Source organism: Acomys russatus, chromosome 23 (assembly GCF_903995435.1).
Source record: "Acomys russatus chromosome 23, mAcoRus1.1, whole genome shotgun sequence".
NCBI lineage: Eukaryota > Metazoa > Chordata > Mammalia > Rodentia > Muridae > Acomys > Acomys russatus.
The window spans coordinates 8,094,120-8,108,282 of NC_067159.1; the positions used below are offsets into that span (position 1 = coordinate 8,094,120).

At 46.0% G+C, this 14,163-nt stretch overlaps 1 protein-coding gene across 1 annotated transcript; it reads right to left on the reverse strand.

Moving 5' to 3' along the window:
* Nucleotides 1-1,731: 1,731 nt before the first annotated feature.
* On the reverse strand, nt 1,732-2,139 carry LOC127206543 (60S ribosomal protein L32-like). Its single transcript, XM_051165853.1, has one exon. The coding sequence runs from the start codon at nt 2,137-2,139 to the stop codon at nt 1,732-1,734; it is 408 nt and encodes a 135-aa protein (XP_051021810.1).
* Nucleotides 2,140-14,163: the final 12,024 nt, after the last annotated feature.

The window sequence follows — 14,163 nt, forward strand, 5'->3', positions numbered from 1 at the left end:
GGGCGGGGTCTAGGCCATCACGCTGCCGTCTGCCAGAATGGGAGGCAGAGGATTGGAGGGCACCGAGGGGAGTGGAGCCCACCGACCACTCTCGCTGGTCTCGAGGGCAGTGGGTCTCACCGACCACGATCGCTGTGTTCCGGGCGTCACATCCCGCGGACGTGGCCCCGAGAAACGCCACAGACCCAGGGTTGAAGCAAGCCGCCTGGCCCAGGCTCGGTGGAGACAGTGCTGAGCAAGGCCAGGCGCCCTGCCCTCAGAGACGCGCGCGCGGCTGGCTAGACTGCACCCCGTGCTCAGGGCGCCCCGCCGTGGCGTGCCCTGGAAGGACAGGAGGGCCGAACTTATTTTGATGGGGGATCCCTGGCTTTCAGAAAAGGAGGTGTTCCAGAGAGGGTGAGAGGGTGATGTTCAGGGTTTCCGCCAGAACCAGAGCCCCTTCTTGTAAAACCAAACGCACCTGGAACCAGATTAGGCGAAGGATCCCCAGAGGGTCTCAGACTTCTTGGTCTTAGATACACAACTATTACCTAGGTACCCCCAAAGAGCTTTTGTTTGGGTGGGTTACCGTCACTCCTGTTAGATTAGTATGCACTCAGGGACCAACTGATAAAGCTCCTGATGGCCCAAGCGACCATGAGCAACAAAATAAAAACAGTTCTGGATAGTAATTCAAAGCATAAAGCAAATATCCACGGGTCTGAGCTCATATAAATAAACAACCGAATGAATGAACGAATGAATGAACGAATGAATGATAAGGAAAGGACAGATCTCCCATGTAGGTAGACACGGCACCCTCAACGACACGAAGAATAGTTCTAGTCCCTAAATGTAGCCTATGCGTTCTGATATCTTTCCAACGAATACAACACAGCTATGGAGTGTGCAGGGGGAAATGAATTTTACCATAGTAAACCGGCCCAGTGACTTGAAAAACTTCATAGGAAATGCTATATACTCTAACCATGTAATCAAGCAATTGCACTCACTGGATTGGCCACACAAAAAGCTGCTCTCTCCATAGCTGCCAAGGTTGGTAAGCAACTAACACGCCCCTCTGAGGTGGGTGGGTACATGAGCTGCGCATGTGAAGAATGAACTGTTTTTTAATGATAAAAGAAAATGAGCCATCAACAGGCACGGAGGGGCTTCCAAGGTACATTATTACTAGCAGAAAGAAGTGGATCTAAAAAGCTGTGATTCCAATCCTGCATTTCTGGCAAAAGGCAAAATTATGGAAACGGTAGTGTCAGGATTTCCTCCTCTGTGATCTCCTCTGTAGTCCTAGTGTCATGAGCAATCAAGAGAAAATATCAGACAAATTCCATCTGAGAGTGTGGGGGGGGGGGACTTCTTGCTGTTCAGTTCAGACTGGCCTTGAACTTTCAACCTTTCTGCCTCAGTCCACCATGTGCTGGGATTATCCGTGTGCATGACCACATCCTGCTGAAAATGCATTCCTTTTGTCTCTTCTTGTACTGTGCTGGGGGATATTATTTCCATAATGGAGCCTGGAAAATAAAATAGTGAGGATATTAGGAGGAAATCTGTTTATGAAAGCAGTTTTTGCTCACTTGAAATTAGCAATTTGGTGAGATTGCTCAGCAGATAAAGGTGTCTGCCACCAACTCATAAGGTAGGAGGGAATGGACTTTTTTTTTTTTTTTTTTTTTTTTGGCAGTTTTTGTGGTTTTATTTAAATACAAATAAAACACGCACTGAAGCCATCTACTCATTTTCTTTTCTTTGCAGCCTGGCGTTGGGATGGGTGACTCTGATGGCCAGCTGTGCTGCTCTTTCTACGATGGCTTTTCCATTCTTGGAGGAAACATTGTGAGCAACCTCAGCACAGTAAGATTTGTTGCACATCAGCAGCGCTTCCAGTTCCTTGACATTGTAGGCCAGAAACTTCTGGAAGCCACTAGGCAGCATGTGCTTGGTCTTCTTGTTGCTCCCATAACCAAGGTTGGGCATCAGGATCCGGCCCTTGAATCTTCTCCGTGCCCTGTTGTCGATACCTCTGGGTTTCCGCCAGTTTTGCTTAATTTTGACACATTGGTCTGGCAGGTGCCTGATGAACTCCTTGGTCCTCTTTTTGACCATCTTGGGCTTCACCAGAGGCCAGAGGGCAGCCATGATACCACAAAGCAGATGGCCAAGAACTGACTCTTAAAAAGTTGTCCTTTGAAGCCCATAGTGGTGACGCACACCTGTAACCCCAGCACTTGGGAGGCAGAAGCAGGTGAATCTCTGTGAGTTTGAGGCCAGCCTGGTCTAGAAAGGGAGTCCAGGACAGCCAAGGCTACACAGAGAAACCCTGTCTCAAAAAACAAACCAAAACAAAATGAAAGAGCTATTTTTTACTGCCACCTGCACATCATAGTACAGATGCAACAGACAAATGTGCATGTGCAGTGGGTGGGCAGATAGATAGATAGATAGATAGATAGATAGATAGATAGATAGATAAAATTAGCAATAATAAATCTGGCTTGAGGTTGGGTGTAGTGCATGCCTTCACTTCCAGCACTCTGGAGGCAGAGAGCAGGAGGAGCTTTGTAAATTCAAGGCCAGTCCTGTCTACAAAGTGAGTTTTAGGATGGCCAGGGTGTTGCAGAGAGATACTATCTTTAAAAACATAAAAGTAAAAATAAGCATGACTTGGTGGTATAGTCCTATAATCTTAGCACTTGGGAAGCAGAGTCAGAAGGGTCAGAAATTCAAGTTCATCTTCAACTATATAATGATTCTTAGTCCCGGACTCTTTTTATTTTTTTAAGATTTATTTATTTATTTATTATGTATACAGTGCTCTGCTTGTATGTACATGTGCAGTCCAGAAGAGGGCATCAGGTCACATTATAGACGGTTGTGAGCAACTATGTGGTTGCTGGGAATTGAACTCTGGACCTCTGGAAAAGCAGTCAGTGCTCTTAACTTCTGAGCCATCTCTCCAGCCCCTAGTCCTGGATTCTTTTTTTTTTTTTCCCCTTCTTTTTAAATTTTTTTTAAAATTTATTATTTTTATTTATTTATTTTTTTGGTAGTCCTGGATTCTTAATCCAGGCTGGATTACATGACATCCTGTATCAAAACACAAACCAGAGCCGGGCGTGGTGGCGCACGCCTTTAATCCCAGCACTCGGGAGGCAGAGGCAGGCGGATCGCTGTGAGTTCGAGACCAGCCTGGTCTACAAAGTGAGTCCAGGATGGCCAAGGCTACACAGAGAAACCCTGTCTCGAAAAACAAAACAAAACAAAACAAACCCCAAAAAAAAAAAAAAAACAAAACAAAAAAAAACCAAAACACAAACAAAAAATTTAGCAGTGATAAACTCATTGATATTAATGTCCTATTGTTATGAGAATTTTCCTAAGTTATCTTTATACATTTTGTAATTGCCACAAATTCCCAGTTGTAGAAATATAATAATTTACTATTCTCCTGTTGATGAATGTCTAGATTTACCATTGATATTGCATATATGTTTTGGAGTAAATATACTTAATGGATCTCCAGAAATGAATCAGCAAGGTCCAAGGGCTTGCATATCCTAAGTTTTCATAATACTACAGAAAGGTTCTTTGAAATGACTGTACCACTTTGCACTTTTAATTATCCCCCATGTTCATCAGCTACTGAATGGATAATGAAAATACCCATTCAGCTGTAAAAAGCTATTTTTGGGCCACAGCAAAACTGAACACACATATATAAATATCAGAAGCTAGGATCAGCATAGGAGAGAAGATAGGAGGTACTAGTCTTTCTGAGCCTAGGGAATCTTACTTAATAAAGCATCTTCCAGGTCCACCCACTTTTCTGAAGCTTTAGGTCTCTCTCTCTCTCTCTCTCTCTCTCTCTCTCTCTCTCTCTCTCTCTCTCTCTCCCTCTCCCCTTCCTCCCTCCCTCTCCCTTCCCCTCCTTCCCCCCTTTCCTCCCCCTCTCCCTTTCTCTTTCTTTCTTTCGTTTTTTCTGAGATAGGGTTACTCTGTGTAGCCTTGGCTGTCCTGGATTCACTCTGTAGACCAGGCTGGCCTCAAACTCTCTCACAGAGACCCACCTACCTCTGCTTCCCCGAGTGCTGGGTTTACAGGCGTGCGGTGGCCACTGCGACCAACCAACAGCTTTTGATTTCCACCATTGCAGATGACAAGGCAACCACAAAGAATTCCTACAAATAGTGACTTTAAGATGCAGACCTCCTTTTAGCCAGGTGGTGGTGGTGGTGCACGCTTTTAATCCCAGCACTCAGGAGGCAGAGGCAGGTGAATCTCTGAGTTCAAGGCCAGCCTGGTCTACAGAGTGAGTCCAGGACACCAAGGCTACACAGAGAAACCCTGTCTTGAACAGCCCCCCCCCCCAAATCAAAGTGAATCTTTTCCTGGCTTCTTGCAAAAAAAAAAGGAAAAGAAAGCTAATTTATTCATTTTGTTTCTAGAGAGCAAAACTGATTGTCAAGGAACTTTCTGTCTCCATGAAGACTCTGTGAGTTGGTGGCTCTGTCTCCTCCAGTCAGGCACTACATCAGTTTTACAGTATAAACCCTTGTACTACCTTAATGATAAGGAGGCACTTCGTGGACTCCTTCGCGTTCCGTTTGCTCATGATTAAGGCACTGTATTGGGGTGGCCAGTAGGTCTTCCATGCATGTAGCTTGACAGTTGAGCACACTCAGACATTTGTATTAAAAAAAAATTTTTTTAATGGAAAAACAAAGTCAAAGCTTGTTCATACGGGGTCAGCTTGTTAGTATAAGTTGTCAATAGCAGCTTTACTGAAAACAAACACATTCAAAATTTGTTTACTTCAGGATGAAGTAAGGGGTCAAGGATAAACTAGTGTGTTGGCTCAGTGCTGCATGCCTTGTACCATAGGGAAACGAATGCCAGGCTGTCACACAAAGGAGCATCTTTAGACTCTGTTTTTTAACACCTTTTCAACCATCAGAGTTGGCAGAATAGGCTGCGGCTGTGGCTTTCAGCACAACCATCAACACTGCTGCTCAAGAGATTACATCCATTCCAAGTTATAAATGCTAATCTTTTCCCCCAATAAAAAGACCTTTAATGGGGCTGGAGAGATGGCTCAGTGGTTAAGAGCACTGTCTGCTCTTCCAAAGGTCCTGAGTTCAATTCCCAGCAACCACATGGTGGCTCACAACCATCTATAATGAGATCTGATGCCCTCTTCTGGCCTGCAGGTGTACATGCAGACAGATCACTGCACACATAATAATAAATAAATCTTTTATTTAAAAAGACCATTAACAAACAAACAAAAACAAAAGGGCACCATTGAGGGATGCCACTACTGAACTCTCTGCCAGCACTGTAGCTGTAGGCCACTAGTCTGAAGGAAAGGGGCTCATTTTATCTTACAACTCTTTTAAAATTTTGATTATTTATTCTATGTATGAGTGCTCTATCTTTATGTACACCTGCAGGCTAGAAGAAGGCATCAGACTCCAGTATAGATGGTCATGAGCCATGTGGTTACTGGGAATTGAACTCAGGACCTCTGGAAGAGCAGACAGTGCTCTTAACCACTGAGCCATCTCTCCAGCCCCTATCTTACAACTCTTAAATCATATTTCATCACCAAGGAAAGTCGGGGCAAGAAGCTGGAGGCAGGGACTGACACAGAAGCCAAAGGGGGGGTGCTGCTTACTGATTGCTCAGCCCGTTTTCTTATACAACTCGGGACCACCTGCCCAGGGGTGGCACGGCCCATAAGTGGCATGGGTCCTCCCCCATCAATCTTCGTTAACCAAGGACATGCCCTACAGACTTGCCTACAGGCCACTCGGGAGGCATTTTCTTAACCAGAGTTCCTCTTGCCAGCTAACTTTAGCTTGGGTAGAGTTGACCAAAAAAAGCCAAGCAGGATATCTATGTATCATGTTTTTAGTATCCACTCATCGACTGACAGACATCTAGGCTGATCTCCTATCCCAGCTATTGTGACTAGAACAGCATGGGTGCGCCCGTGTCTGTGTGGTAGGATATGGAGTCCTTTGGGAGTATGCCCAGGAACAGAACAGCTAGGCCATAGGGGTAGTTCTATTTTTAGTATTTTGAGAGTCCTTCTCGAGGATTCCCTTGGTGGTTACACGAGTTCACATTCCCACAGTGACTAAGGGTCCCCCCTTCCTCCATTCCTTGCCAGCATTTGGTGTCATCTGTCCTCTTGATCACAGCCATTCTGACTGGGGCGAATAGAACCTCAAAGTAGTTTACATTTTCCTTGCTGGCTAAGGACGTTGAACCATTTTTAAGACATTTATTGGTCTTATTTATTTATTTATTTTTCTTTTGAGAATTTGTTCTTCAACCAGGGATTCGTTCTTTGGGTTTTAACAAACATTTATTTGTATGTTTCTGTGTGAGTGTATGGACACGCGTGTGTGTATACAGGTGCTCACCTGTGGGCATTTGAGGAGGCCAGAAGAGGGCACGAGGTGTCTTCCCCTGTTACTCTCTGCCTATTCCTTTGAGGCAGGGTCTCTTCCTAGTCCCAGGGCTCCTGTCTCAGCTGGGGTAGGGGGCAGCAAGGCCCAGTGGTTCCCTTGTTGCTGCCCGCTCTGATCTACAGTTCCAGGCATTTGTGGAGGTGAATGGTGATGGCAGAGCAAGGCCTCCTAGCTGTTGGGTCATCTTTCTTTCTTTCCTTTTCTTTTTCTTTCTTTTTTTGTTTTTGTTTTTGTTTCTCGAGACAGGGTTTCTCTGTGTAGCCTTGGCCATCCTGGACTCACTTGGTAGACCAGGCTGTCCTCGAACTCACAGTGATCCGCCTGCCTCTGCCTCCTGAGTGCTGGGATTAACGGCATGCCTGGCTCTGAGTCATCTTTCTAGCTCTCGTTTTGTTTTGCTTTAGTTCATTGCATGTTCTATATATCAACCCTTCGACAGATGTAGAGTCGGCAAGGATTTCCTCCTGCTCTCCAGGCTATCTCTTTATATCCATTAGTTCTTTAGTTTGCTGTACAGAGCCTTTTAATTTCATGAGGTCTTCTTTGTTGGCTGTTGGCCATATTTCCAGAGTGACTGGTGGGGTCCTCTTCAGACAGTCAGCACATATGTCCATATCTTTGCGTGTTTTCCCTACTTTTTCCTCATTTCTGGTCTCCTGTAAAGGTCTTTGATCCATCTGGAGTTGTTTTATTAGTTAAAGTGAAAGGTAAGAATCTAGTTTGGCTCTTGTACATATAAATATCCACTTCCCTGGCACCACTTGTTAAAGATACTGTCTCTCTTCAGTGTGTAATTGTAAAAAAGCAGGTGGCCATAACTGTGGGTAATATCTGGGCTTTAACCTATTTCATTGATCTATGTGTCTATCTTTGTGCCAGTATCATGCTGTTTTTATCACTATGGCTTTGAATTGTAACTTGAAATAAATTTATACCTCTATCATCTTTTTCACATATAATTATGTATATATTTATAGTGTGTGCACATGTGCTTGGGTGGCATAGTGCACATATGAAGGAAGTCAGAGTTGGTTTTCCTCTTCTACCATGTAGATTCTGGGGATTTAATTCAGGGGCTAGAGAGATGGCTCAGTGGTTAAGAGCACTGTCTCCTCTTCAGAGGTCTTGAGTTCAATTCTCAGCAATCACATGGTGGCTCACAACCATCTACAATGAGATCTGATGTCTTCTTCTGGTTTGCAGGCATACACGCAGACAGAACATTGTATATGTAATACATAAATAAATCTTAAAAAAAAGAAAAAGAATATTTAACTTAGCTGTTTGGCTTGGCAACAAGCACCATTACCACTGTGCAGCCTCATTGCCTTTGATAGATATTATTTTTTTTTAAAGATTTAGTTATTTATTATGTAGGCAGTGCTCTGCCTGCATGTGAGCCATCAGGCCAGAAGAGGGCACCAGATCTCATTATAGATGATAATGAGGCACCATGTGGTTGTTGGGAATTGAACTCAGGATCTCTGGCTCTTAACCTGTGAGCCATCTCTTCAGCCCCTCTTTTTAAAGATTATTTATGTATACAATGTTCTTCCTGCATGTGAACCTGCCCACCAGAAGAGGGCACCAGATCTCACTATAGATGGTTAGGAGCCACCATGTGGTTGTTGGGAATTGAACTCAGGGCCTTGAACAGCCAGTGTTCTTAACCTCTGAGTTACCTCTCCAGCCCGATAGCTATTATTTTAAATATGAGATGTTGCTTTTATGGCCAGACGAGAACACACAGGAGCCAATGGATGTGCAGGCTGTAAGCAGGAGCAGACTCCTGTGGTTTGACAACCCAGCAGGCAGCCATGAAGAGCAAAGCACTGTTGGTCCAGGATGATTTCCTAGAAGAGATTCTCTGACGAGGTCATGAAGAATGGGTGGCATCAGACACGTAGGAGAACCACCAGGGGAGCGGAAATGTCAAGGTCGTCCTTGGCTACGTAGTAAACTCAAGGCTAGCCTGGGATACATGCAACCCTGTCTCAAAACGGAAACAAATTGGAACATCCTATATGATTTGGGTTTTACTCCCTAAGTATAAACTGTTTCCCTAGTAGTGTGAACATCTTATAAACTTATAATAATAAAGACAACCCAGAATTCATTTATCTTACACATAATAATGCAAATGCATGTAAACATACACAAGTGAGTACATTGTTGCAATTATTTGGAATTAACTTTCGTCCGTAGATCAATCAAGAGGAAAAAACAAACAAACAAACAACTTTTTCTTGGCTTATCCTTAGCCCTTCTCTGATGCTCTTTCTTTCTTGGTGGAGAAGGGAGTTTTGGATCTATACAATTTTACTTCTCTCTAAAGATTTTAAAAAATATTTATTTATTTAATTTTATATGTGTGTTTTGCCTGCATGTATGTGTCTGCATCACATGTGTGCCTGGTCCCTTCAGAGGCCAGAAGAGGATGTTGGATCTCCAGGAAGTAGAGTTATGGATGGTTGTGAGTCACCCTGTGGGTGCTGGGAATAGAACCTAGGTCCTCTCCAAGAGGTGTTCTAAACTGATGAGCCTTATCTTCAGCCCCTCTAAAAAAGTTCTTTTAAAAAATGAAATATGTCCAGGAACATGGATAGTGGTGCACACATGCCTTTAATCCTAGTACTTCAGAGACACAGGCAGGAAGACTTCTCTGAGTTTGAGGCCATCATGGTCTGCATACTGAGTTCCACTCCAGCCAGGGATACATGGCGAGACCCTGTCTAAAATAAACAAACAGACAAAAACAAACAAACAAACAAACGAACAAACCAAAAAAACCCAACCAAACAACATATCTCCTCATAGCAAGCATAGTTTCTTACTCAATGTAACTTTAGGTCAGTTCAAAAAATTGTATGTGACTATCACTCCAAGGCCAGACACCATGGAAAAGAGTATAACATTGGAAAAAGAGGAAAAAAAAAAAAAAAAAAAGGCGGTGTAAACGCACTGTTGAGCTTGCTTTTGCATTTTACAGTGATGTACTGACCACATAAGGGTGCTTTAGGGTTTGGAAGGAGCTATGCTAGGGATGGTAATTTAGCTTTACCAGAAGTGTGCTTGTCACACGCTTGTATTCTGGGTGACTCCTGGGTTCCGGCCCTCAGTGGCCCACGGGTCCAAACGCTTTCCCTGGGCAGAGCATGCCCCACCCTGTCCCCTCCCCCCCAAGCTACATGTTTACTAGTCTCTCGATGTAGTGCTTAAGTCTTCCTGTGTTTCGGTGCTGGAGTTGCACTGGGTGCTTCAGCTGGTTCTGCTGGTCTTCCTGGCTCATTCCTCCATGTTCACATTTCCTTCAAGACTGGGACAAGACAAGCATCATTTCCTCTGTGAGATTTCTGCTAACCTGGCTGCCCAATAACTGCAGTCACAGCTTTCCTGCCTCTTTTCTCCTTTTATTTTGTTTTGTTTTGTATGTTTTTTGAGACAAAGTTTCCCTGTGTAGCCTTGGCTGTCCTGAAACTCACTCTGTAGACCAGGCTGGCCTCAAACTCACAGAGATCTGCCTGCCTCTGCCTCCCTGAGTGCTGGGACTAAAGGCCTGCGCCACCACCACCACCGCCATCGCCACCACCAGGCTCTTTATTGCTTTTTGAGAAAGGGTCTGATTGTGTAGTCGTAGGGGGCCTGGAACTTGTTTTGGAGACTAGACAAGGTGAGAGTTATCATGCCTGTGGTCTAAATGACACTAGACTTCATGTTTGTCTCATCACCGGTATCTAAAATCCCCAAAGGACAGAAAGCTATTTATTCTTCTAAGTGCCTACGGCAGTGCCTGCCACCAAGTAATAACTGGTGTGGACGTCTTCATGGATGGATGGACGTCTTCATGGATGGATGCTTTGTGCTCCCTCCAGGCTGCTGCCTCTCAGTTATTTGCTTGGTTCATGAAAATTGGGCACAGTGTCTCATGCTTGGAGTCCCAGCTCTTGGGAGGTGAAACAGGAGGCTTACTGCAAGTTCCAGGTCAGCTTGGGCTACAGAGTGAGAGCCTGTTTAAAAAAAAAAAAAAAAAAAAAACAGAAAAAGAAAAGAAAAAGAAACTAGGCATGGTGACACATGCTTGTAATCCCAGTTCATAATCCTACATTTGGGAGGCTGCAGCCGGAGGATTACTATGAGTTTGGGTCCAGCTTGGCCTACAGTGAGACCTAGTCCTCCTCCCGCCAAAATGCAAACAAACAATAAGACAGAGGGTCACAAGTTCAAGGCCAGCCTTCACAACTTGGTAAGAACCTGTCTCAAGTTGCAAAGTATGTAAAAGAACCAGGGATATAGCTCATTGGTCCAGCATTTACACTTACCCGGTGAGTGTGAGAACTAGGTTTAAACCCAGCACTGCAAAAACAACAAGACCACAGCCATCCTGTGAGGTGGTTCTATCATTCTCATCCCCTTTATCCTCTGTCCCACCCTCTCCTCCCATCCCCCCATCCACAACTACTACCTAGCAAGAGACTGGTCCTCAAAGCAGCACAGTCTGTGGGCGGCTTTGACGCAGCGCTCCCTCCTGGCCGCAGAGCGCATCGCTCTGGGTCGCTGAGGTTGATGCACACCTCGTCCTGTAGAGATTGTCCACGTCCAAAACACCAGGGGGCGCGAGCAACCCAGCTTTTGGGAGCAGGGTGAGGCTGCCAGCCTGGGAGGAGCCTGCTTGGCATTTGCACCCAAGAGTGGCGTCAGAACCAGCGTCCTCTACTCCAGCAAACTCGTCCTCCCTGCCCTGCAACTCTGATGGACAAGGGCAGATAACTCACAGAGTAGCTGCTGTGGGCTAGGGAGCAAACCCACATGAAGAAGAGACAAGCTACCCTTACTCATGCCACGATAAGATAGCCCAGATTGTCACTTATCAGGGTTCCACAGATTATGACAATGTGTCTTGTGGTCCAAATTCTTTTTGCAAACCTTTCCTGTATACAGTGCAGCTATACCTCACCCACGCAAACCAAGACCCCTCTCCCTTCTGTCTGTAAATTATTTGCCTTTCCTTAAGGCTCTAATCCTGCTCTCCTCTGAGGCTCTTGGACAGTCCCCAACCCTAACCTATCTGAGACACCTACTGTGTCTTGGCCTGCATTACTGTGAGATGCCACTTCTGTGAGACTCATCCCACCACCGAAGTGTACATTGCAGCTCTTAGCAGGTGATAACCATATACTGAATAAACGAGGGGCAGACACAAAGTGGTGTGTGTTTCTAGATCCAGCTCAGGGTTACGTAAGAGCCGGCAGAAACAATCACCTCATTTTTATATGCATCTATTTCCTTTTAGATAATATCTTGCTATGTAGCCCAGGCTGGCCTTCAACTTGGGATCACAGACATATGCCAGCACATTAATAAATCTCCATTGGATATGCAAATGAGGAGTCACTAATGTGTCATTTCTATTTAGTTCTGTGTCTTGTATGTCTATATACAGCCGGGCTTATTGATTTCCAGAAAGTCAGAGTGAGGAATGTGGACTGGTGTGGGTGCCTGAGGGTTGAGGCGGGGGGGGGGGGGCGGGGGGGAAGAGGTTGATGTGAGGAGGCCCGGGGCAGGGAGCAGAGTTTTCCCATGGAGAGAATAAGGCTCACATAGAGAATGAGAGAGGGAGAGATGCCAAGATCTGAGTTATAGCAGAAGGAAGCTGAGCCCTGAATGGGAGCCTTGTGTGTGGCCCTGCGGTGCTGACTCACCAGGCAGAGAAGAGCAAAAACATGCTAGGCATGAAGAAGGGGCCTGTGTGTGCCCTGCCAGCACCTCCAAACCACCCTGCCACTCCAGATCCCTTTTGGTCAGGGGCTTCCTGAGGACACCATCTGCCCCGAAGTACAAACAGTCCTGGAAGGCTGTGATTTAGATGGGGCAGCAGGGACAGGGGAGTGGGAGGGAGCACACAACAGTGAGAAGACATGGGAAGTTTCGAGAATGTCAAAGGCTGTTTGAGGGAGAGCTTCAGGTTTGAGGTCAGATGGAGAAAGGGGGCTGGGAGGCATCTCTCTTTAAGCACTGGGCGTCCCTTCCTCACAGGCAGGCGTGGCAAGCCCAAGACTGAGCAGGGAGGGGACAAATGCTTACAGCTTCTGTGGCTTCCTGGCTCTACCTGAAGAGCAAGCCCGCCAGCCCCGCAAGTCCTTCCCAGGCTGAGGCCAGACAGAGAGGCCCAGCCTGGGAGCAAATCTTCTCATTCCTACCATCACCTGCCTGTCAAACCTGTTTGGAGACTAGGACAGGATTCTTGTGGCAAGCAGGGGTGGTGGGTAGCCTGAGGCTGAAGCAGCCCAGACAGATCAAAGCCAAACACTGTGGAAAAGCAGGGGAGAGGGGAGAGGGAAGAGGGAGGGCCTGAGGGAGTAGCCAGGGCCAGGCTGAGAATTGTGGGTCCCAGGTCAGCTCAGAGGAAGCTGGGGCAGAATCGGTGAGTTGGGATGGGGACTAGAGTTTCCTGTGTGGATTCTGCCATGGACTGGCTATGTGAACTTGGCCAGTCACTTGACCTTTCTAGGACTCATTCTTATTTGTGATATTAAGAGACTGGCAACAGAGCTTTCCTGAGTTTCTCTCATTTGATCCCATGTGAGTAGACAAATTGTCCCTGCCTGTCTGATTAAAACCTTTTTTCCCCCCCTTTCCTGAGTCCTGCTCTCAGCTGAGGAGCTCAAAATAAACATAACCAGTAGACTCTGACTTTGGAATATGTCAATCAGGTAGTGTCCTAACTCCCCATATGCATTGCTTGTTTTGCTTAGTTCATGGTGCTGGGGATTTAATTATAGAGCAGGCTGACCTTGAACTCAGGGATCTGCCTGCTTCTGTCTCCTGAGTCCTGGATGTGCTCCAACATGGGTAATCCCAGGGCCCTCTAAAAGCTGAGTGTGCTCTTTGAGCTGCAGTCCTTTGACCTGTTCAGAAAATGGTGATGTGGCCAGGGAAAGGAATGTAGCCTTGGAAACCAATGGGTCCGACTCTCAGCTGTAGGGACGGGGGACATAGTTCAGCGGTGGAACAAACCCCTAGCATGTGTTGGTCCCTAGCGCCACCCAAACACACGTAATACAAACCAAGCAATGGTTAGTAGCGTCTCTCAACCTCCCAAGGCCTTGACTTGCAGCTGTGACTTTACAGCTCGGCCTGGCTCTGCTGTAGGACCTGTGGACAATTAACTTCATTGTTTCTTAGTCACTGTATCTGTTGGGTAGGATGATCACACTCAGTAGTTTTGCAGAGGAAGGAACTTGTGTTGGCTACTTGACAAACACCCTCTGAACTATGTTCCCTCCTTTACAGGCCTTCATCAGGACCAAAAGGAAGATTGTGGGCTTGGCTAGAGATGAGCTGATTGGAAGCTAATCACACCCGGAAGTGGGAAGGGAAGGGAACGGAACGGAAGGGGAGAGTAAACTTGAGTCAGCGCGGTTGTGATCCCAGCACTTGGGAGGCTGGTGCAGCCGAGATGGCTGGTTTGAGAACAGAGTACGAATGTACATACAGTACACACAGACACACACAGACACACACACACACACAGTGGGGGCTTTGGTTATGTTATGTAAACATGGGTTTGCTTTGATCCCAAGTGTAGGATGTGAAATGAATGGCCTTTAGTTTATCCACAGATGTAACAGTCTCTCCTGAGAGGGCGTGTGATCTTTGTCAGCTGGAAATCGTTGTGCAGACTCTGAGA